Consider the following 26370-nt stretch of genomic DNA (forward strand, 5'->3'; position numbering starts at 1 on the left):
ATTAATTTTATATTGAGTTTTTAGTTTGGTTCATTTGTAATAAACATGTAATCGTTAAATTTTATCTAAAGTACTTTGGTTTGTTGTACTTTGTTATTCACTATCTCGGGAAACCGAGATCGTAACAGTTGTAGATACCCAGTATCTGCTGAGACTCCAACAAACACCCGATGATTATCGGACTACAACATGTTTTGGGATCGCAGCGTTTGATCGACAGTTTGTGTACAACTTTACGTCGGAAAACTTAAAACGATTTCGAAAACAAAACATTTCAAAACATTTCAAAAATACCTGGAGTGTTTAATGCATGACGACGGGGTCGCAATGACACTAACTAGAGTCAAAACCGACACCGGACCAAAAACCGACTCGAAAATTCAAATCCCGACTCCAACAACGAGTCAAACCGAGTCAAACACAAAAACAAAATATCTTCAAGCCTTCTATACTAAGTTTTTCCGGATTCATGAATGGTCAAGTACCAAACATGTGACTACAAAACCTAGGATAGAACAAATCATGATTGCGTTTGTTGTGAAAGCGACAACACAACTCGAAGACCCGCGGCATGGCTCGCGCCTCTTTGAGCAGCCCAGGTGGCCACGTCGCTCAAAATTCACACAACCACTCATTCTCCTATAAATACCCCTCAAATGCCACCCATTTGAGAGTTACGCGAGTGTCCGTCCCCTCTTTTCTCCCTTAAAATTCTCGACTCGACTTCTAAAGTCACAATCCGACGCGTGTTTACGACCTACCGATCGTAAACACGAGCCTTACACATTGTTTGGTACCGTCATCGTGCATTAAATCACTTGTCCGACCACTTTGACCACTACACCATCACTAAACTTTTAAAACACTCTTTTACTTACCAAAACGGTTTTAAACCGAGTTTTTTCCGATCAAACAAGTTGTTACACTTATGTCGGTCACTCGCCATAACCAAACATGTAAGTATGAGGGTGTAAAAATCCTCTTTTATTATGTTTTCATTTGCTTCATGACTTTAACATGCTAAAACATGCATAACATGAACCAAAACATGGAATAAACGAGCCAAAACTGATTTTTGGTCTGAGGCAGAAGCCCCTTAGGTCGCCAACAGACTCGCGCCTAAATGGGGTGCTCAGACCAGAGATCAACCGTGTTTGTTCTCGTCATTTCCCTTAATCCATTTTTCATATTTGTAATCGGTTTTTACCATTTCAAATATTTTCGAAACCTTTTTGTTTCATTTCAGATGTTTTAACCATAAAGCATATTTCACCCTTGGTTCTTCATACCATGACGGTTAAATCCGTGTTTCGGTGATAATATTTGGTTAATGACATTTAAGAGGTATTTTAAAGCCTTTTATTTCGTTTCTTTACATTTTTAAAACAAACATATTAGTCACCAACACAAAGTCATCCTTGGTTCTATATACCATGCCGGATTTTAACCCGGGTACGATGACGAGTATCGACTAATTACATTCAAAATGGACTTAAAACAATTAGTCCATAATCATTTTCAAAACTATTCATGTCAAGCTTGTCAAAACCGAAGCCGACACCGAATATTATCAAATAATGATGATTATTCGAGACTAGTTCTTCAAATCGACAAATGCGGTCTAAACGACCCTTTCAAAATCAAACCGGGTCCAAATACCCATTTTCAACACGTTTCATAACGTTTTCTAAACAAATAACACGGCGTGACATACCGGTTGGCTAACCCGCGCCTCAAGCGGACCCTTTCTTTTCGTTTTCAAAACCGAGGGAGGCCCCTTACACCGCCGGCTGGCTCGCGCCTCTTATAGCCGTCCTGGGGGCCTGTTCCTTCCAAAGATTAGTCTAGGACGATCCCAACTCTGGTTAACCCGGATATAGGACGGATCAGATGACTATTCAACTCACATTTGCAAAATGCCTTACTAAGACAAATGGATCATGTTATGCACCCTAAACCTAATATGGTAAATGGATGTTTAATTTCCGTCTTGCATGCAAATCAATCATTAATCCAACTCGACATCTTATACTTGATACTTGGATTAAATCAACCGACTTAGAAAGCTCTCACATGTTCGGTTTAAATCATTGGATGCGCATTCATGCATTTAAACCGTCTTATCAACTTTTGCATTCAACCAACCAAGATCGATCAGTAGAGGCCACTAAACGTGGGCGGGATTGGGTGTCTGATTAAAGGGCTTCCCAATACGTACCTTCACCTCTTACTCATAAACTTTGGATAGTGGACGACCTTATCCAGGGCGTACGAGAGTCATTCTAGAGATAGGATGCTAAAGAGGGACGATTTCCTTATCTTCAGTACCTATGTCAAAATGGTGCTTTGTGCTTCGATTAGACCGAGGTATAAAGTGGAATTCGAACGGGTTTCAGGCATCCCACAAATGCTTGGTGGCAACTCCGAACATCTCTAATCGTTTCGAGACCCTTACCGAGACGAAACCGACCGATCTAAAAACGATCCGGTCGAAAGCATCTTTACGCCCCAAGCGTGGCTTTCAAAAAGACCCCTGCACGTCCGCAGATCGAACCGGACCTGCAGGTGGGCCATGTCCACAGATTGGCGACTCCGCTGAGGAGAACTTGGACACTTACGTCTTTGTGATCCCTAGATGGTGAGACTCGAACTAGGTCTTGGTTGGAATGCATTAATTGATATTACGGTCACGGTCGGGTTCCTTGTCCGGGCCCACAACCTAACCATTTTCGACCAATTGGCTCGTCCCGTCGGCGTGAGTTTTCTCATCCCCGCGTTTTGAATCCCGATTGAGTCAAGCATACCATTGACGTTACACATTTCTGTTTCGTCAAAGAGCTTTCATCACTTTCGAGCACGAGGCTAGGGCACCCTCCTTACACATTTTGTTTGGATTGGTATCCCTTTCGCAAATCGGGGTTTGATTGCTTGGTGTGTAACCCACCCTTTTAAGCCAAAACCCGTGTTAGCATGATGCATAATATAATGAAACTGTGAGTGCTTATGTGCTACTTGATCATAAGTCCTTCCGTGTCATTTCAAACTTTCAAAACACCTTTTTGCGCTGTTATAATGGCCATTTCAAACCTCGGTCTTTCGCCGGCCGATGCACGCCTTTCTAGGCCGTCGTAATGACGATTTTCAAACTCGGTTTTGTATAACCATTTCAACATGCCTTTCTAGGCCGTCGTAATGACGATTTTTAAACTCGGTTTTGTATAACCATTTCAACATGCCTTTCTAGGCCGTCGTAATGACGATTTTCAAACTCGGTTTTGTATAACCATTTCAACCTGCCTTTCTAGGCCGTCGTAATGACGATTTTCAAACACGATTTTGTATAACCATTTCAACATGACTTTCTAGGCCGTCGTAATGACGATTTTCAAACTCGGTTTTGTATAACCATTTCAACATGCCTTTCTAGGCCGTCGTAATGACGATTTTCAAACTCGGTTTTTTATAACCATTTCAACACGCCTTTCTAGGCCGTCGTAATGACGATTTTCAAACCCGGTTTTGTATAACCGTTTCAAATCACCTTTTTACGCCGTTATAATCGCCGCGTCTAGACACGGATTTTAACCCGTTTCGCGCCGACAATGGCTCTTTCAAAACCCGAGAAAAGCATACACCCTTTTCTCGAGACACTTTCGAGATCCCGAGGACCATGCACCGTCCCCGAGACCTTTTAAAACATTTCAAACTCGATTTTCAAAACATACAATTTTGAATTTCAAAACCGTCTTGGGAAGCAACACACTGTTTTCCGAGCCGACTCAAACTCAAACCGTCTTTTGCAAATAAACTTAAGACAACTCTTTTCAACTGATCGACTTGCGGAGATTTCTATCTTCGAAAGCCGCCCATTAAAGCGACAAATGAATCTTTTGAAAATTTCTATTTTCGAAAACTTCAGCCCACCATTCCAATTCCGCCTCGTGTCTATCGATTCAAAGCAAACGTACTTATGGGTCTTTACTTATGAGTCATCTCACCACGAGACTCGTCCAATGGCGTCACGCCGTCATGTTGGACTCGCGTCAAAGGTTCGGTCAAACACCGTCACGTCATAAATCGAGTCAGCACCGAGGGACCACACACAGTCACAGTCGTCTTGTTGAGTCTGATCTTGGTCTCGTCCTCTATGTTGTCTGCGTTCAGTCATGGAACCGTGTCGGATTGAGTTGTAATGTGAGCCGTTTTTCTGCCTCAGAGCCATGGCCCCGTCTTCAGCTTCGTCCAACAACAACAATGATAACAACAGAGATGTCACAACGGATCAGCTAGCCAGCCTGCTTACCGCTCTTAAGGTCACCCTGGACCGCGTCGAGACCCGTATTGACGCCCTGGAGAACAAGGAAATTGGGGAACATAATACCCCACCTCTGACTGAGATTGAGAAGAGGCCGAAACTTCTGGAAGAACAACTCCTAGCCCGGGGTAACAACATCCACCTTGAAAATAACCGAAGGTTCGAACCTATTGGGGACCAGTTACCTGACAACTTCACCCTGACTGACGTGCCTAAGTTCAAGGAAGTGGAGGACCCACTCAACCACATCCGTGCTTTCAAAGACTACATGGCCATTAAGGGGGTCAAACAGGAACTTTTTTCCAGGATCTTCCCATCCTCTTTGGAGCCGATTCCTCGCCAATGGTACTACTCCTTGGACCCGAAAAACCTTACCACCTGGGATGAGATCGCAGTTGAGTTTGCCAAACAGTACGCCAACAATGTCGAGATCCAGGCCAACACCCGTACTCTCGAGGTATTAACCCAAAACTACAAGGAAGGATTCACTGAGTTCCTAACCCGTTGGAGGAGGGTGAGTACTCAGTTGGTCGATGAAGTTTCGAGTGAGTCAACTCTGGTGGAAAAATTTGTCAACAACCTCTGCCCGGTTTATGCCAACCTGCTGAGGTATCAGAATATCAAAACTTTTCAAGATCTGCAGATTCTGGGGACACGTATTTTTAGGACGACCTCCGAAAGGGTGTCTTAGCAAAGGCCACAGGTAGGGGTTATCAAGGATCCACCTCAACCGGATCTCGCCCTTACGGTCAGACAAACAAGATTGATGAGGTTAACCTCGTCGAACCATCTGCCAAGAAAATTGAATGCCCCCAGAGAGTGTTCACCAACATAGGGTCAACTTATGCAAGTGCCCTGAAAAGGCTCATGGACCAAGGGAAGCTACAACCGATCGGGCCTACCCCGGACCCGGCCGACGCTAAGAAATCCCGATTTTGGAACCCAACGCCTACCGCCAGTATCATTGAGGGAAAGGGCATGATACCGAAAATTGGTTCAAACTCAAGCACCTCATTCAAGACATGATTGAGAAGGGAGATTTGCCTATACCCCCACCAACTAAGCCAAACAACAAGACGAATCCTCTGGGAATTCACGCCATCTCTGACGATGAGCCGACCCTTGACTGCTCTCATCTCATCTTGCCAATTGACGACGAGGTGAATGTTCTAGAAAAGGACCCTTCAGACGGAGTGTTCGTATTCAGTGCTGCCACTATGCTAACTATATTTCAGCAAGTTGAGGAGGCCATTGCCAGCCTTTCTGAGAGAATCACCCGACACGACGACGCCTACCGTGGACTCATCTTCAATCCCCCGGCACCACGTCTGAGGGAGAATTCCCCAAGCATTCAAAACTACCCACCCCAGGATGGATTGCTCCCGCGACCATTCTAGCATAGACCCCACGAAAATCACCTTCAAAATAACCACCTTCACGAGAATTACCCTCAAAATAACTACCCTCACAAAAATCGTCCTCACAAAAATATTCCCCACAAGAACTACCCACCGAGGAATACCCCTCCAAGGTATCCTCGAGACCCTGAAATTAACGGCATATGGCGGGATGATGTTGAGGATGTCTATGTCGTCCCAGGAAAGGAGAAGCGGACGAAGGAAATGGGACATCTCACCCGGTCCAGACGTCCCTAGCAGAATCCGAGCAACCCAGCGGTCGTTCCAACAACGAATGGCCAAATCGTCCCGGAAGCGGACACTCAACCAAAGGCTCCTGAGAACTCAATACTGAAACAACTTCAGAAAGCAAAGGCCGAGATCTCAATTTGGCAACTGATCGCAATGTCTTTTGAGCATCGGTAGGCCCTGCTGCAGGCCTTGGGAAAATTAATCGTGCCCTCCACCTCTTCCCCAGAAGAAATAGTGGCACACATGACAAGAGACGCCCCTGATCTGAGAAACCCGGTCGTCTTCTCCGACGAGGATATCCCTCTATTCGGAGCCAACCATAACCTGGCCACAGGCTGGGTATTAAGGAATCTGATTTAATCCCAACGAATCAAGGAGTACGCGCCTACGACGGCACTCGTTGCAAGGTCGCTGGGCTTATCACTCTAGCCGTCGCAACCGGGCCACTAGAAAGACAAGCCAGTTTCCAAGTGGTCGACATCTGCGCATCCTTCAACATGCTCCTGGGACGTCCTTGGATCCACGCCATCAAGGCGGTCACCTCAACGCTCCACCCAAAGATCAGGGTCCTCTTCAACGGGAAAACGATCACGATCCCCGCTTCCCCAATCAAAGCAGTCATGAGAAGAGGGGTAGCCTCCCGAGCCATTGAGGAGGATGATAATGAAATGTGGGGTTTCCAAGCCGTGAACGCCATAACTGATGAACTAACAACATCTGAATGTGACCCGTTCGCCAACCTCACGATCAACCGTATCATGATGCTTCAGGGTTATTTCCCGGGTTTGCCACTCAATCCGCTAAAAGGCCCATTGCCTCCCTTGAAACAGGCTAAGGTCCCCAACATTCCCTTTGGGCTGGGATACGAACCTACCAATGAAGACATCCAGGAGATGAACCTCCTAATCCGTAAACGCAAGAAGCACGGGGTTATCCTCCGTCCCTACCACCTGACTCTCAACGGATACTTTGTCCCCGAGGGAGAGTCTGAACTCTACCACGGTTTTCCGGAACCAATCTATGAGTCTGTGGCCAGGGCTAGATACCCGGGAGTGGAAGTCTTCCAGGACTGCTACTTTATCCCCGACAACATCGAAGCTGCATCAACCGAGTCCAAACCGTCACCATGCCTTGACGGACAAGCTGTCACACTACTCTTTGGGGAACATAACATCAAATGCCTCGACTATGAAGACATCATCAACATCGCCCTGAAAGACAATCAATTTGATCCAACCGCCTTGATCTCCGATACTGACCCGGAGAAAGCCACCCAAGGCTGGAGGAAGACCATCAAGTGGACCGATCGCCAAGGCCGCATTCTCAAGATCACAACTAGAGAAGGCCCTATGTTCAAGGAGGGAAGTGATGAAGGATCCGAGTCTGAGTCCGAGTCGGAGTCAGAGTCTGTTATAGCTCCTAACACTCTAGATGTCCCAGTCAAGGTCCCCTTCCCACTGTATTATCACAAAGTCGTGGCTGATTCAGAGGCTGAGTCTACTAGGGTCACCCCCACTCCAATGAAAGGTGACAACCTGGAGCCTGTTCCAGGGGCCGCTTCCTCTGTCGTGTCGCCTCTCACTGACCACGAGATGTCTGTCCTCTCCGAGCTTTTCACTCGTGTCAACTTAATGAACGCTAAGTTTGCTTATGACTCGTCTCAATTTAACTGCAATGCGATTCTGAATGATTATGAGGAATTTGACTTGAGTGACTACCCATCTCACTTTGCCAAAGAACTTGACAAACGGGAAACCAGAACCTTATCATTGAGGAAACCGAGCCTATTAACGGAGGAACCGACAATACACCTCAAGAACTTAGGATAGGGACAACCCTGGACCCCTCGGAAAGACAGCAATTCATTGACCTCCTCCACGAATATAAGGACGTGTTCGCCTGGTCTTACAGAGACATGCCTGGGATTGACAGAGAAATTGTAGAACACCGGATACCCATCAAACCCGGGGCTAAACCTGTGAAACAGAAGCTACGCCGGATGCGATCTGAGTGGGCCCTAAAAATCAAAGAAGAGGTGGACAAACAGTTCAAGGCTGGGTTCATCAAAGTGTCTGAATACTCTGACTGGGTGGCCAACATTGTGCCGGTACCAAAGAAAGACGGACGAATTCGGGTTTGCGCCGACTTCAGGGATCTGAACAAGGCAAGTCCAAAACACGACTTTCCTTTGCCACATGTTGACATTCTGGTAGACAACATTGCCGAACATGCTCTCCTATCATTCATGGACGGGTATGCCGGGTACAACAAGATTAAAATGGCTGAGGAAGACATGCACAAGACAGCATTCACTACACAGTGGGGTACATATTGCTACACGGTCATGCCTTTCGGTCTCATCAACGCCGGAGCAACCTATCAAAGAACCGCTACCACTCTCCTACATGATATGATGCACAAGGAGGTAGAGGTATATGTCGATGACATGATCGTCAAATCAAAATAACGGGACGGCCACATCAATGCCCTCCGGAAATTCTTCGCTCGTCTGCGGAAGTATAACATGAGACTAAATCCTCAGAAGTGTGCATTCGGGGTCACCTCCGGAAAACTCTTGGGATATGTCGTCACCAAGAGAGGCATTGAGATTGATCCAACCAAAATCAAAGCCCTTCAACAAATGCCTCGGCCAAGGAACGAGAAGCTGATTCGGGGATTTCTCGGCCAGGTCCAATACATCAGCCGGTTCATTGCCAAGCTTACTATGATTTGCGAACCGATATTCAAGAAGCTTCGTGCCTCCGATCACACCGATTGGGACGACGATCGCCGAAGGCGTTCGACAGGATAAAGGAAATCCTATCCAAACCTCCTGTCCTCATGCCACCTCAACCGGGGATTCCTCTATCCCTATACCCGACTGTTACCAACACAGCCATGGGCTCAATACTAGCACAAACAGTTGGCAACGAGGAGCGAGCCATCTACTACATCAGCAAAAAGTTCATTGAGTACGAGACGAGGTATACCCAACTGGAAAAGACATGTCTTGCTCTAGTTTGGTCAACAAAGAAGCTGCAGCATTACATGCTCAGCTACTCGGTCCACATCTACTCCAAGATGGACCCAGTCAAATACATCTTCGAAAAACCCATACTAAACGGAAGGCTGTCTAGGTGGACACTGATGCTGTCCGAGTTTGACCTCAAGTTCGTACCCCTCAAGGTTATCAAGGGAAGAGCAGTTGCCGATTTCCTAGCGGAAAATCCCGTCAGCGAGGATCCAACGACCGGCACATGGTCACTTCCTGACGAAGACATCCTTTGTGCTGACTCCGACGCATGGGACCTATACTTTGATGGTGCATCTAATCTGAGAGGCTTCGGGGTAGGAATCCTTCTAATTTCACCAGAGGGAGAACATGTTCCGATCTCGGTCAAGCTAGACTTCGCCGTCACCAACAATGCCGCTGAATATGAAGCATGTCTCATCGGCCTACAAGCAGCCATCACACTTGGCATCAAGAGGTTGAGGGTCCACGGCGATTGCTCACTCATCATCAATCAGGTATCCGGATCATGGAAAATCCGATCTGACAGCCTAGCTCCTTACCAAGCGAAGATTAGTCAAGAGGTCGAGTTCTTCGACCAAGTCGACTACTTCCACTTGCCGCGAGAGGAAAATCAATTTTCTGATGCCCTGGCAAAACTTGCCGCGCTCGTCAACATACCTGACGACATGACGTCGATGCCCCTATGTGTCGAAAGACGGAGCGAGCCAGCTCACATTTGTGCCATTATCGACGACGAGGAAAGCCATGATGAACCTTGGTACCAAGCCATCCTCAATTACAAAACAAAAAACGAATTCCCTCCCAACTCTGATCAAAGAGGACAAAGAGCCATCTGTTAACTTGCATCACAATTCGTGATAAACCAAAATCAGCTCTACAAAAGAACACCCCAAGGAATTCTCCTCTTTTGCATTGACCATCACAAAGCCAAGAAAGTCATGGGAGAAGTTCACGACGGAGAATGTGGCCCTCACATGAGTGCAATGATGCTTACACGGAAAATCATGCGGCTAGGTTACTACTGGACAACCATGGAAGCCGATTGCCGTAACTACGTCAAACATTGCCACAATTGCCAAATATTTGCCAATATACAACATATACCACCATGCCTTTTATACACCATGACATCACCCTGGCCGTTCTGAACCTGGGGCATCGACATCATCGGGAAAGTCAACCCGATAGGCACCAAGGGGTATTGCTTCCTCCTCGTCGCCATCGACTAGTTCACCAAATGGGTGGAAGCACAGTCATATGCAGTCTTGACCGCCAAACAAGTGGCCAAGTTCATTCAAAACAACATCATTTGCCGATATGGGGTACCCCATGAAATCATCAGCGCTCAAGGCTCTCACTTCCGGGCGGAAACTCAAAGCTTTCTTTGGACAAATACAAGATCAAACGACATCGAACATCCCCTACCGTCCCCAAACCAACGGAGCGGTGGAGGCAAATGAACAAAAATCTTGTTACCATTATCAAGAAAATGCAAGACAACTACCGCGATTGGCCGAGCAAACTCCCATTCGCACTCTGGGGATACCGAACCTCCATTCGAACACCGACAGGCGCCACACCCTTCTACCTAGCATACGGTATGGAGACGGTTCAACCGGTAGAATTAGAGGTCCCATCTCTACGCATCCTACTAGAGAGTCAAGTCCCTGAGGCGGAATGGACCCGTCGAAGGTACGAACAACTCACACTTCTAGACGAACGGCGACTCAACACCTTGCACAACGTCCAGCTATACCAACGACGTATACAACGGGCATTCAACAAGAATGTCAAACCCAGAAACATCCAGGAGGGCGACTTGGTCCTCAAGTCAGTTTGAGCACCATTACCCGTCGATCCGAGGGGAAAATTCAAACCCAACTGGGCCGGGCCATACCTGGTCAAGAAAATACTTTCGGGGGGCGCAGTGAGACTTAGTGACCTAGACGGGGAGGACTTTACAAACCCGACCAACCTAGACCAACTCAAGAAATACTACCCTTGAACCCCATCAACCAACAACCTAGCCTAGTTTTACAACTAGCACCGACCTCAACCCTTTTCAAGTTAAGTTCCTCAATATGTTCTGATTTGAAATTGCATGTTTTATCGAGTCTAAGCTGCGACACTTTGCCCGTTTCGAATGTCCTTTGATCCGTCAAAGGCAACGTCCATTTGCACTATAAAAACCAAACCCCCTGAAATACGAGCATGGTTTGATTTCACCTCTTCAGGTGGATACGTAGGCAGCCCCTTTTATGCCTGAGGGATACAACCACAAAACCCAATCAAATTGACAAAACATTTCGAACTACGATCATGGTTTGATTTCACCTCTTCAGGTGAATACGTAGGCAGTCCTTCCTTACACAAGGAGGATACAACCATTCCCACAATCAAAAAACAACCACCCCCATACAAAAATCCCCACATACAAACAACCTCCAAAAAAAGAGAGGGAAAACCATTCCCTTTCCCACAAAAATACAAAAATGAGCCTTTCTCCCTTTCCACAAAATACCACTTTCCCAAGTGCAAATGCTGAGGACGATTCAAATCGAATTGCCCTTACCAAATGGATGGAAGAAACAAGCATTCACAACTTTCGACACGAGCAATCCTCTTATTTAATTAATAATGGGAGGGATTACAATTTCAACAACAAATAGAGCTCGACGAGTCTACAACTTGTCAAAGCTAAGGTGTCAACTAACACACCTCACATAATAAAACTAGCACAAAACACACAACAACTAGCTAGTACAACATAATAAAAACTCACAACAATAATACAACATAATAATAAAGTGGGTAATGGAGGTCTTCACTCTTCCATTCTACCCTTGCCTTTTCCTTCGGGGTACATCTTCCCCTTGTTCTTCTTGTTGGCCCGCCTAGCATGGACTTCCTCCTCAGAACGGATCCTAAACGGATCTAAGACGGCGACGGCCTCCGGTCTAGCACAAGACCCCATATTCGACCCAAGACGAGCCAATGCACGGCCCACCATACTCTTGGAGCCGGAACTCCTCCTCTTCGGTGGTCTCATCACATCGCGAGTAGCTCCATCAACATACTCCTCAAAGAAGGCACGGTTGGCCTTGCCAACCTCTCGATATTTCAAGTCAACAACCTCGTCCTTACGAAATTTGGATCTCTCTTCCAAGGACGGAGCACGTGACTAATTGACATAAGCAGGAGTCACCCATGTCGTGGCAACGGGGTTTGGTACCTCCCAAAGCGGCCGAGTGGCCCACCACCTTTCAAAGAACTTCACGAGCTCGGAGTTCCGAAAAACATTCTCTTGGACAAGAGTATCTTGAGCGGGCACCTTTTGTTGACGCCCCATTTGCCTCATGAGCCTTTCGGGATAAATGAAGGAAACAACCTTCAAACCCACAACCATTAAAGAACGAGGACTAGCACCCGAAGCAGGCAACCCCGTGAAGGACCTCAAGTGCCACCACGGCACCACCCAACGGATATGAAGACCACCCTCCTCCGCCAACCTTGCGGCCCAATAGGCCTCGGTGGAAGCAAAGCTATCCGGGTACAACTTCTTCCTCATGTTAAGATGACGGAAGGAGTAAGAAGATGGATTAAACGAAGGCTCTACATACCGTAGCCTCTCCAATAGCCACACTTGGAGGATCCTTGGCGATCCAAAAGAGGGAGCTTCTCCACAAGAGCCTTCCTTGTCCAAAGCTTGGATAATATCTCCAAGCACCAACCATGATGGATCTCTACCATGCTCCATTTGCTCAATCACATGGATAAGGGTCATGCTACCATGGCATCTCGGCCCCTCCTTCTTCAAGACATCAACAAAGAGGTACACATGGACAAGGCAAAATGCAAGAGCCCTTCTCCTAGCCACCTCCGAGACATTAGCATCTAACTGATTTGAGAAGATGTTGATAAGAGCCAACATATCCACACCATGTGGAGCAAGAAGAAAGTTGACTTGGCTTGTTGACAAGCCCAACATGGAACGGAATTTCTCCTTGTAGCACAACCGAGTCGGAGGAAGCACCAGAGCACAACCCGGCCACTCACCAATGACTCCAACTTCTTCGGCAAGAGGACAAAGCTCGCCTTTCGAGAAAACGAAAACATGATGTTTCGAATCCCAAAACCGAGAACACGTTTCAAGAAACGAGGGTTGCACCTTGACTTGACGAAGCACCAACAATTGACCAATTCCCATGCAATCGAGTTGATACTTCTCGGGAGGCGACAAATCCCGGCACCATTGTCGCAATGCGTTCTCCAAAGCATCCATGAAATATATTTGTGGAAGAAGAGGAGGTTTTGTAGAGTTGTTTTTGTGTTTCGGATGATGAAACAATGAAGCACAAACGTCTCTATTTATACAAAATGATCAGCGCATTTTTCAGAAAAAGAGGAGTGCCGGCTTCCATCGCCGAGCAGCTCGCGACTCTTTGAGGCTTCCCCAGGATTCCCGCTGTTGACTTCTCTCCTTCAACATGTGTTTTCTCCTGACACCTCAAACCTCCCGCCAGGAACCTCGCGCCTCTTCGGGATGATCCGGGAAATTTTGTGTATCTTCACACTTACATTTCCTTGTTTTTGCGTTTTACGAAATCCGACACGGTTTCCATGACGCAGCTTTAAACATACGGATTTTTCTTTCTTTTTTAAGGGGGGAAGGGCTAGTCGCCCCGATCCGCGACGGATCGTTTCCATGTCAGTCGAAATTCCGAAAATTTTTCGCTTTTTCGCAACACAAAAATCAAAATCAAAAATTGATAACACGACATCAATTTTCCTCAAAAATTCAAGCACTCACAAATTCGAGTCTTGACATCAAAAGCCAAATATACTTGCAAAAATCCTTTTCTAAAATTCGTTCCTGACGGTTTGAGTTTTATATTTTTCGAGTCAATTTTCAAATGTCAATTTTAAATTCAAGTCATCTTGGTTAATTTTGATTTTCAATCAAATGCTTTTACGTGTTTACGTTTATGCGTATGTGCTATCTGTTGCCTGTTTTTCTACACTAACGATGCAGGAACTGGTGCAAAACAAAAGGAGAATCAACAGCCGACAAGCGCTCCTCCGAAACACAACACAAAAAGCCAAAAATCACAAAACAAACCAGAGTCAAAAAACACATATATACAAACCGCCTCACGCAAAATGTAAATATGTACAAACAAGAGTCCAAGACACGGACAAACTAAAACAGCTACTCGACGTCTCCCCTCGGACCAGTCCTGGTCTCACTAGGAGTCGCCGCCAACGCAGATACCACCACCAGCTCAGACTCCCTCTCCGGGGAACTCTCCAGCGTCTCACGCTCCATCTCGACGTGAAGCTCCTCCGCTGCAGCCAACTGAGCCTTCAGAGAGGCAATCTCCGCGTCTCGGCTCCGCAACTCGTCCTCGTGACGCCTCAAGTCCTGGTCCCGACGGATGATCCCCAGCTCCAGGCCTGCGATCGTCGACCTGGCTGCCTCCAACTCTGGACGGACCCGAGCAAGCTCCACCGGATCCGCTGTGCCGTGCCAAACACAATAACATAATCGCTAGCATCACACATAATCTCGAATGGGAGGTCCCAATCAGGCGGCTGAATGATTGGCGCCGCAACTAAAGCCTCCTTTAACCTGTTAAAAGCTAAAAGGCACTCATCAGTAAACTTAAAAACAGCATCTTTAAGAAGCAATTGTGTAAGTGGTTTAGCAATTTTCGAAAAATCCTTAATGAACCGCCGATAAAAACCAGCATGGCCAAGGAAACTCCTCACTCCTTTAACATTCACAGGAGGAGGCAGTTTCTCAATCACTTGCACTTTTGCTTTATCAACATGTATGCCCTTATCGGAAATCAAATGTCCCAACACAACTCCCCCATTGACCATGAACTGACATTTTTCTCAGTTTAAAACAAGATTAACATCAATACAATGCTGCATGACTTTATCAAGGTTAGCTAAACAACGATCAAAGTCATTACCATAAACTGAGAAGTCATCCATAAATACCTCCATAATATTCTCTATATAATCAGAAAAAATCACCATCATGCACCTCTGAAAGGTAGCTGGGGCGTTACACAATCCGAAAGGCATTCTGCGGTATGCAAAAACACCCTATGGACAGGTAAATATGGTCTTACTCTGATCATCCGGATGAATAGAGATCTGAAAGAACCTTTAATATTCGTCTAAGAAATAGAAAAATTTATTAGAGGCTAGTCTTTCGGTCATCGGGTCAACAAAAGGGACTGGGAAATGGTCTTTTTTTGTTGCGGCATTTAATTGTCTGTAGTCAATGCACATCCGCCAACCTGTTACAACTCGAGTTGGTATTAATTCGTTTTTCTCATTTTCTATCACAGTGGTCCCTCCTTTCTTCGGGACTACCTGAACTGGGCTAACCCACTTGAAGTTGCCAACTGTATAAATAATACCTGCATCGAGTATTTCATCATCTCAGCCATGACAACCTCCTGCATCTTCGGATTCAACTCATACGACCCCGTCTCGTAAGGCTTGTGACCCTCCTCCAGCTCAATTCTGTGCATACAAATGTCAGGGCTGATGCCCTTAATATCATCCAAAGAGTAACCTAAAGCTTTCCTATTTTTCTTAAGTACACACATCAAAGCAGAAAGCTGGTTATCGTCAAGCTTAGCACTAACAATAGCTGAGTATTGCTCCGTATCATCTAAAAAGACATACTTAAGATTTGGAGGAAGTGGCTTACGCTCTGGCACCTTTACCTCAGCAGCATAGGCAGAATCAGCTTCAATAGCATAGCATGTGTTTACCAAATTCGCGTTGGCCAGGCTTGTGATCATCTCATCTTCTTCCTCTGTGTGCTCGTGGCCTTCCATTAATGCTTCCAAAACATCCAGCTCATCAGCATTCTTTGCTGGATTAACTGCACACTCATCTAAAAGGGTTAAATCAACTAGAGGATCCTTGGCTAAGGATTCCCTCTAGTTACAATTAACAGTCCTGTCAACAATATCAACGGAATAACACGTATCATCATCAGCAGGTTCAGTCGCAGTGCGAGCAAGACTGAACTCAATTGTGTCATCCCCTACCTCCAAGGTCAAGACTCCGCGTTTGACATCTATCACGGCCCCAGCCGTATGTAAAAATGGTCTACCTAAGATAATAGGTATTTGACTATCCTCACCAATGTCTAAAACGATGAAATCGACAGGAATAAAGAACTTACCCACTTGAACCGGTACATCTTCTAAAATACCTAAGGGTCTCTGAATCGATCTATCTGCCATCTGAAGGGTCATATTGGTCACCTTAAGGTTACCTATATTTAACTTTTCACACACAGAATATGGCATAACACCGACACTGGCCCCTAGATCACAAAGAGCTTTCCCAAATTCATGGTTACCTATAGTACATGGAATCGAAAAACTACCCGGGTCTTTTAATTTAGGTGGTATGTTGCTTTGTGAAAGAACATTACACTCCTCCGTGAAAGCAATAGTACCAACATCATTAAATTCTTCTTACCAGTCAAAATATCCTTCATAAACTTAGTGTAAGAAGGTACCTGGGTAATTAAGTCAGTGAAAGGAATGGTTACCTCAAGATTCTTGACGATCTCCAAAAACTTACCAAACTTACGCTCCAACTTTGTATTCTTTAAGCGCTCCGGATACGGGACCACAACACTTGTCGTAGGGTCGACAATTTTTGTCTTCCGAATGTTTTAAATCTCCGTCAAATCGTCACTAGCTGAGGTATTTTGTAATTCAATTGACGGATTTTCATTCAGCACTGGCGACCCAGTCGATCGACCACGGGGCTCGGTCGATCGACCGAGTGCACTGGGTTCAAATAGTTCTTGACTATCAGAAACTTTTCCGTCAGAGATTCTGGTCGATCGACTGATGTTGTTGGTCGATCGACCACTGGCACTGGCAGTAGAGTTTGTTTTTGCACCAGAATTTAAATCTGACTTTTCATCATTTTCCGAGTCTTTTCTTGGCTTATCAGAACCGTCATATGAGAGACCACTGCGGAGGTGAATTGCATTAAGTGTCTCGATAGGAACCTCACATTTGCTTGAAGAATTGGCGACTTGGTTAGCCGCTAGAATCTCCAACTGCTTCTCAAAATTCCTTGCAGATTCAATCCTAGCTTCTTCTATTTTCGTAACTTGAACCAAAAGAGCTTGGACTATTTCTCTCAATTCCGCGGTCTCATTTGAGTTATGAACAGGAATTTCAATTTTCTTCTCGGAAGCCTTAGAAAACTCAAGGTTTTTGAACCGGGCATTAATAGAAGCTTCAAGTGCCACAACGACACTCATTTCATCACTTGGCTTTCGCGAATTCCCACGCGAACTCCCATATTCAGCTCTATGAACTGCCATCTCCTCAATAGTGTTCCAACCTTTATTAGAATCCACATTCTTTTGGAACCTACCATTTGCAACCGCATCAAGGATGACTCTGTAGTCATCGTACAAAGCATTATAAAATTGATTGCAAAGGTACCAATGCTGAAAACCGTGGTGAGTAACAGATCGAACTAATTTCTTGAAACGGACCCATGCTTCATGTAATTCCTCATCGGGTCCTTGCTGGAAATTTGTAATTTGACTTCTCAAAGCATTGGTTTTCACAGGCGGATAATATCTTTTGTAGAAAGCCAAATCTAGAGATGTCCAGTTTGTAACTCCAGCTGCTACCTTATCAAGGTAGCGGTACCATTCACGCGTAGAATCTTTCAAGGAGTATGGAAATAATGTCTCCTTTACTTTATCTTGGGTCACTCCGGCCGGTACAGATATGGAACAGCAATAATCCGTGAAGATCTCCACATGCGTCCCAAGATCTTCATCTGGTAATCCCCCAAACAGGTTCCGCTCCACTAAAGAGATGTGAGAGGGGCGGATATCAAAAGTCCCTTGTGTAGGAACAAGGAGGCTAAATCCCTGGGGAATATCTTGTACCTTTGGCCGAGACTGATCGTATATTGTTGGCATGATTGTAGCAAAATCGGGAGTACTCAAGTTTTCCTCTCGAAATCTTCTTCTAACTGTGCACAAGCAAAACTAGAAGGAAAAGGTAAGCAACGGCCTCAAGGAACCAAAGTTCCTTGAGACAAGCAAAATAAACTAAAAATAAAGCAAATGAATACACGTCTCCCCGAACGGCGCCAAAATTTGATACCGTCGTTTTGTATCAAAGTTAAATTTATAAACCAAACTAAAACTATAGATACTGATAGTAAGGGTCGAACCACAGAGAGACAAGATCAATTCTATTTGCTATTTTTAATCTATTGAAGTAACAATTATTGGGGGGGGGGGGGTGCGGGGGGTTGGTTGGTTGATTATAAACTAATTACTGAAATTTAAATGAAGTTTAAAATAGATATTAAAAAGCAGCTAGGAACTTTGGTTCACCATGGCCTAAGGGCCAGTCAAGTAAAGTCAAGGTCTGTCCAATACCGTCTCAGGATGTCAAATAGGTCCTCTAAGTCTCTATTTGAATTACGCCTCTCGGTCTTCTTTCACCCTAGAATGAAACTAGATTGCTTTCGCTCCACTAATCTTTCCAATTAATTGTAAGAAATCTAACTCCGCTAATCTCTCAATCTAGCAAAGGGGTAAATTCTTACAAAAGTAAATAAGGCCGGTACGGGTTCAACCTAAACTTAATAATAGCAACTCATGACGCCATGGATTCCCTAATTCCCAGCATAGGAATTTAGCTACGCATGATTAAGAATATGACAATTGCAAAATTAAAGATACGGAATAAAATTGACATGATTGAATTAGAATTAAAAACTAAGGGATTAAAATTGAATTGCTTAATTATAAATTGGAAGAAACTAGAAATAAATAAACAAGAATAAGAGAAGATTGAAATTGAAAATAAAGCTTACTAAAGAATTCGATGAACAAACAATTGATCGTAATCCGTAGCGTCCGTTTCGCGTTCCTAAAACTAGGTCTAAAAACATGAGTTGTTGAATAAAAAAGCATAACCTAAATTGTTTTTTACGTCCTACTAATAATAGTTCTGCCCAAAAGATAAATTACAAGTGGGGTTTCAAAAGACAATCGTGTAAAAGAAACTACAGCCTCGAAATAGAGTCGATCGACCAGGTGACGCGGTCGATCGATCGCCAAGATGTCTGAGGTTGGTAACTTTCCTTCCTCTGCTGAACTCCTGGGTCCATAGACTGGAGTCACTGGTCGATAGACCAGTTGCGCTGTATCAGCTTCTCTCTACTCTGACAAACAGCCCTCCAACTTCATGGACGCATTCCGAGACGATCGAATTCTGAGCTTCTAACTTCATAGTTTCCATAAAATGCCCCCGGGAACAGATAAAAGCTTGATTTAGCTTACTTCCGATCATTCCTACAATAATGACATAGGAAATCCAAAGTAAACCGTTACGGGAGAAATAATAGCTTAAAGCTAACAATTACGCATAGAAATACGTGCCAAAACCGCTAATAAAGTGTATAGAATATGCACATATCAACCGTTTTCCAAACTATATGAAGACTGTTGGAGCTTGTGTCCTCCACAAATTAGTGTGATAACATTTATAAATCTCTTATAGGTTCACAAGGGTATACTTCGTATTTTAACAGTTGATTAACGATTACTTAATAACGGTTGGCTTGCTAGAAAGTTTGACGTTATTATCATACTGATGGCGGTGATCAACTGGTCCCTAAAAGTCACACCTAAAGGATGTGTTTGAGAGATGTGATTATGGATATGTAATCACATTTATGCCTTATATGACTAAAAGGTTAGTTCATGTATTTGACTAAACAGTTAGTCAATGTGTTGATAAGATGATTATTTAATTTAATTAAATAATATTAGCTAAGACGAATTAACTGTCAATTCATAAATTGAATATAATATGTTATATTTAATAAATATATATAATGTTAGCTTAAACGAATTAAGATGTTAATTCGTAATTAAATGTAACCAGTTATATTTAATTAGCAAATTATAAATATGCGATATTTATAGTTAAATTATATATTATACAATATTGTCATAATAAATTATTACTGACCCGTATTAATAAATCAACTGCAAGCTGTTGTGTGTAGACTTATTAATACGGAATAAAATAAATGACAATTTAATTATACACTTTATATACATTTTGTAAACTACCAAAATAAGAAGATTTAATCTCATCATTTTGGTAGGTGGATAAACCGAAAATAAGAAGAATATACCTCTTATTTTCTGTTGGTTTGGCCGAAATTTTGAACCTAATTTTAACCTAGCACACTCTCATCTAAACAAAAACACAAAACCCTAAATTAATTAAGAGAATTTGGGGATCGATTCTAGCAAGAAAAAGGCATATCTCATATCATCTTGGGTGCAACTGATAGGAGAATATCATTGCGATATTGTTCATAAGCCATATTAGCTAGGACCGAAGGTTATTTCTTAATCCTTTATCATTTTGTTTATGCAATTTCTTTTATGACTAGTTTCACAATCATAATTTCGTTATAATCCTTATTATGTTAATGGAAGTATACTGATATTTCCTACATGTGGTATCAGAGCCAAGGCCACGAAATTATTTTTGATGAATTTCATAAATGGATTTAAACAATTTTTGAAGAATCGAAAAAAAAAAATAATAATAAGTTTCGGTCGAGAATTTTTTTTTGCCGTGACCAATTTTTTTTCCAGCCGAGTTTATGTTCTTGTTTTTTGATGTATTGTTCCATTTTGATTTAGTCATATTGTTGTTTTAATCCGTTAAGATGATAATATGATGAATTTGTAGATGTTTTGATTTAATTAGGATTAAATTGAAATGTAAATGGAATAGTTTTGATTGATGATGATAATTTGTTTTTTGCTATATAGTTTTTGGCGTATATGGTTTTAAATTGTTGTTTAGAATCATATTTCATTAATTCATATGTTTATGATTATGTCAATCTTGTTCTAAAAGCAACTATAAACGAATTTGTTCATCCAAATTTTTGCTTTAGGGCATAATGCCGAAATAAAAATAAAAAAAAAGGTTGTTTTATGTTTCGGTTTTTACTGATATGCCGGAAAAAAAAAGGAGGCTGTTTTCATTTTTTTTAGCCGAGTGCATAAGAAAAAAAAAAGTTTCTGGTTTTTTTGTTTTGTTTCGGTTTTTGCAGAAATACCGAAAAGGAAAAAAAAGGGGGGGTTTCTGTTTTTGTTTTTGCTATATGCCGAGAGCTGTGAGAAAAAAAAAATTTCCTTGTTTTTCTTGGAATGCCGAGACCAGAAAATAAGAGGGAATTTTTTGTTTTTTTTTGCCAATATTGATTATACATTAAATTAATAATGTATGGATAATTGTTGTGAAGAAGTTCACAATTTTAGATACCTAATTATTTTAAAGAAGTTTAAAATAATGTTGGATTAAATTCATATTACAAGATTAATGTGAATTAAGATTGAAATTAATGTGAGTAATTGAGGAACTGTCACTTAATTTGATCATTTAAATAGGTGGTTTGAATAAATTAATCTACATAATTAAGGAATTATGTCTTGCATGTTTAATTTATTAGTTGATGCATTTTTTTAGTTGAATGAATCGTTGAATGGATTTATTTACGTATTTTTGCAATTGGTTGTAATTTGTAATAACTAGTGTGGCCTTAGTTAAATTATGTTTTCGTAATGATGGAAACATAATTTTTAATGTAATTTGAGATCTCGTATCTCCGTTTGGTTTTCTTTATTTACTACGGTTTTGAAATTAGAATGTAAATAGGTTTATTAAGTAATTTTAAATTGTAATTTTTGAGAAGACTAAAGATGGAGATTGGATTGCTCACTCCCGCTACACGGATCAAGATGGAACATCAAGACAAGCTTCTCGGGTCCAAGGATGGATTCCAAAGTTGTATTTATGTTCATTTTGGTAGATAGGCCACACTAGGACTTTATTTTTGTTTTACGTTTTACCGTTGTTATTGCTTTTCATTCACATGATAGTTAGTGCATCATATTCCGCCTAAACCAAACCACCTACTAATATGCATGAAAATTGACTCATATATAGGTTGAATGTTAGTTTTCATGGACATACAGATGTCACATATTTATTAAACCATCACCTTAGTTTATTCATTCACGCATGCTAGATATTAGTTCACTTAAAATGAAATTAAAATAAAGTTGATGGGATCTTCCTCAAAAACGGAAATTGAGACTAGTCTTTATAAGGGCAAACAACTATGAATCCCTTCTTCGTCGGTAGGCATAATATGACCCCTTCTACGTTGGGTTAGTAGTTTATGTTGACTTAGTTTATCTCAACATTATAGTCCGAAGTGTTTCTCGTGATTATGATGGACTAAAGATAGAATTTACAGAAATTTATCGACCAAGAATTCTAACAGTAGAATTAGCCAAAAGGTTGGCTTATCAATTTACAGATAATTGAGTCTTGGGATCATTTATATAATTCTTGAGGGAGTCAATTGTATAAATGCTTGAGTCTTCGCTTTTAACAGTTTTGCATTAAGACTTAAATCATAACGATGCATATGCTTATTATTTTTATTCTTCTTTTCGCAGTGTAGAATACGTTTATTTTGATAATACTGTTACAACAAATGGCTGGAAATAACGAAATCCCAATGCCGAGTGCCACACTTGGACGCGAGTCCTGGCTTAAAGTTTTCATAGACTACATGAATCAGTTCACACGACTGAAGAATGATGGGTCCAACTTTGCAGACTGGGAGGCAGCACTACGGAATGCTGCCATTGCTGACGGTAAGCTCAAGTATTTAACTGAGCCAATACCGGTAAACCCAGGCCCCAATGCAGGAGTTAACGAGTCACTTGCGTATAGTGATTTCATCATGGAAGCGGGTGTGATAAAGAACGTACTCATCTTTGCAATGGAAACCAATTTGTAGAGATGCTTCATTGCCCAAGGTGCAAACAAGATTTTCACCACGCTCACTAACGAGTTCTCAAAAGCACCGAGAATCGTTACTTATGAGCATACATGTCGCTTCTTTGATGCGAAACTCCAAAAGGGCCAACCGGTTAGCCCACACATTCTTAACATGATTGAGAATGTCGAGAAATTGGAGGCACTTGATTGTAAAATCAGTGAGAGCATAGTCATTGACCGTATGCTTCATTCACTTCATGATGGTTTTGCCCTTTTTAGGGCGAATTACTACATGAATGACTTGAAGAAAAGTCCTCATGAGCTACACTCACTTCTCGTACTGTAATACTACGGTTTTATGAGTCTCTGGGTACTCTATCAAGTAGGCCTTACTCTGTCGAGTAAGGGTGTGTTGTGTTTTAAAATAGTTTCTGACCTGTTGGGTACTCAATCGAGTAACGTAGATACTCGATCGAGTAAGGGGGCACTCGATCTAGTACCTTAGCTACTCGATCGAGTAGCCGGTTTACGGGGAATAATTTGACGGGTTTTGCTAATAACGCGAGTTTGGTATAAAAGGTTTCCGTCAGTTTATTTAATCACTTTTAACCTTTCTAAACCCTTCAAAAGAAAAAGGAGTTACGTAGTTCTCTCTCGTCGCGTTGTTGGCAAATCCGCAAGGCTAGGAGTGTCGGATCATCTTGTTCTTTGCATCATAGTGTTCCTTGCGTCAAGGGTAAGATCTATATACCAATTTTATATTGTTTCTTTGAGTTTCTTTAAAACCATAATTGGGTAGATTTGGGGGTTTTGGGAGGGTTATGTTGATTAGGTGATAATTGTATGATTATGTGTATAGGAGAAGGGTTCGTAGAGGAAAGGTTTTGAGACAGCTGCTAGATCGTCTAATGTTTGTGTTGCATTCTAGGTAGGGTTTCCCTACTCAGTATTAATTACATAATGTGTGGTGATTGTGCTGTAATTAGTGATTGTTGATTGATTCAGACGGTTGTGATTGTATATTGTTGATTGATTCAGACGGTTGTTGATGTTGTATTGTGATTGCTGATTGTTTGTCTCTGGTTCTCGAGATGCGTTCTCGGCTGAGTGGAGTCACTTGTGGGAGTGGCTTCACGCCTTAGTTTCGCCCTTCGTGGAACCCGCCACGGAAGGGGATGTGCACATTAATGGGACAGAGTTATCGCTCGGTATGATGAGCGGGGCTTAGGTGGGAACGGCTGCGGTCCCCCCACGGCGTGGTGGTCCAGTGGATGATCGGTGACGGAGATTGGTTGGAGTGGGTGTGATTGTGTGTGTGACTGTTTGAGCTATGTTGTTTGTTGTGTTGTTAGATCATATAAATTGTGTGATTAGTACTGACCCCGTTTAAATGTTTTAAACACTGTGGTGATCCATTCGGGGGTGGTGAGCAGTTATTGAGCAGGTATGAGACGATGCGTATGGGATAGCTGGGATGAGTCACCACGTTGCAGTTTAGAAGTCCTCCGCTGTGTCTGACGCTTGATAGTATTTTGAAAGTAGATAGTTTTGAGAACTTGTATTTCCTTTTATCAGTTTTGGTTTTGAACATGTAATCACTTAAACTATAATTACTTTTAAAGTACGTTTCTTTATTGTCTTATGATATTCATTGCCTCGGGAAACCGAGATGGTAGCATCCTTATAACTGAGTGGTCCTGGTAAGGCACTTGGAGTATGGGGGTGTTACAAATGGTTTCAGAGCGACGATCCTGAAACCTGTAACCAATGAACCCAATAAACATAGGGAGTCAAATAAAATGAACCCGGGGTAAAAGTTGTAGGAGCTAATGCAAAGACTTGGGAGACGTCCTAAAGTCGCGAACTCGCCCTACAATTTTGAACCAGTCACTATGGGATATAAGTCGAGATTGCTATGTGTTTACCTTGTGTATTGTGTACCTATGTAGTGATGTGTGGCATGAATCAGTGGATGTATGTATGTCGAGAATGGGGAATGTGTAGAAAAGATGGTGATGATGTGATTTCGTAAGTTATTGATTGAAAGCATGATAGTTGTTTTACGATATGGCATTATAGAAATACAGAAAGAAAATTTGTTTGATTTGAGTTATACATAGAGTTATGTATACATATATGTTGTTGGTAGTGTTGTACGAGTTTATATAGCTGAAAGTTTGAGTAAGAGCATGAATAATTGGTGGAAAAGATGATAATTGTTGCATGATAATATGGTATTTTTTTTTATAACACATGTTGTATGATGGAAGATATTTTATAAGGTTGTTATTCTAGTATCATGTGAATATGATACTTGATGTCATATAATTGTGATTTTGTTTACGTAAAGTTATAAAATAAAAACATGTGGGTAATATGTGATTGGTAAGTTGAATGATATATGTGCATCGAGTTATTTGTTGCTTGGCTTTTGAAGTTAGTAACATGTGGTTAGGGATACTGGTTTTATGAGCATCGAGTTGTTTTTGTTTACCATGTTGTCGTTTAAGTTGTTGGGAAGTAAAATCAAGTAGTTGTGTTTTCGATTATAGGGAGGTTGTCTTTAAACTGTTATAACTTGAGATTCATAAATGATTTTAATGTGATTCCAATTTGAGGTGATAGCTTGTCCTTTTAAAATTCTAATAATAGGTCGAACGCCCAAAACGACCAAGAAATGAGTGAGTTATGACTGTTTTACGAAAATTGGACAGTGCTGAGAAATGCGTAGGTACTCGATCGAGTAGCCTTGGTACTCGATCGAGTAGGGGGGGACTCGATCGAGTACCTCAGTTACTCGATAGAGTGGCCCTGGTAATTTGTTTTACGTGCTTCTGACCTTCACCTACTCGATCGAGTAAGTCACTCACTCGATCGAGTGGCCTGTACTCGATCTAGTGACCCCTGTTTTGGGTCATATGCTTATCTTTTGAATTCGTTGCATATTATGTTGTGGGAAATAATCTGTATACTTCCCCTTAATTTAGAAGGATTATAACGATTTAAAGAAGATGATCTAAGGTCATAAAATAAAATACATAAACATAAGTAAAAAGATTTAGAATTAACCTCCGCTCCTAGCAAATATGGCCTAAGAACAATACCAAAGTAGGTATTCGCCTATTGGTTTCACCCAAGACGATCTGAGATATACCCTTTGATTATGCTAGAAAACAATCTAAAATTTTCTGTAAAATTTTATTGTCTTTGTGTTCTTGTGATGAGAAAGAGGAGGCAAGGTCAGAAAAAGTATTAGGTTAGAAATAATTCTCTACCTTTCTTTTTATATAGACCGAAATCCGAAATCAATTAGGAAAGAAATAACTCTCCTAATTTTCGTCCACTGTTGAGCGAAATAAGGAATAAAAATTTCCTTATTTTTGGTCTTTCCAAAAATATATAATATGTGTTGAATTGTCATCTAGTGAGGATCGAATCCATGACCTCTTGGTATGT

At 42.3% G+C, this 26370-nt stretch overlaps 1 protein-coding gene across 1 annotated transcript; it reads right to left on the minus strand.

The window, feature by feature from the left end:
- Positions 1-14582: 14582 nt before the first annotated feature.
- Positions 14583-17993, minus strand: LOC141629003 (uncharacterized). Its single transcript, XM_074442079.1, has 5 exons — positions 16913-17993; positions 16075-16391; positions 15793-15963; positions 14768-14884; positions 14583-14627 (listed from the first exon to the last, which is right to left on the minus strand). Exons 1-5 carry the CDS (start codon positions 17991-17993, stop codon positions 14583-14585), a joined length of 1731 nt encoding a protein of 576 aa, XP_074298180.1.
- Positions 17994-26370: the final 8377 nt, after the last annotated feature.

The sequence above is a fragment of the Silene latifolia genome, chromosome Y (genome assembly GCF_048544455.1).
Source record: "Silene latifolia isolate original U9 population chromosome Y, ASM4854445v1, whole genome shotgun sequence".
Taxonomy (NCBI): domain Eukaryota; kingdom Viridiplantae; phylum Streptophyta; class Magnoliopsida; order Caryophyllales; family Caryophyllaceae; genus Silene; species Silene latifolia.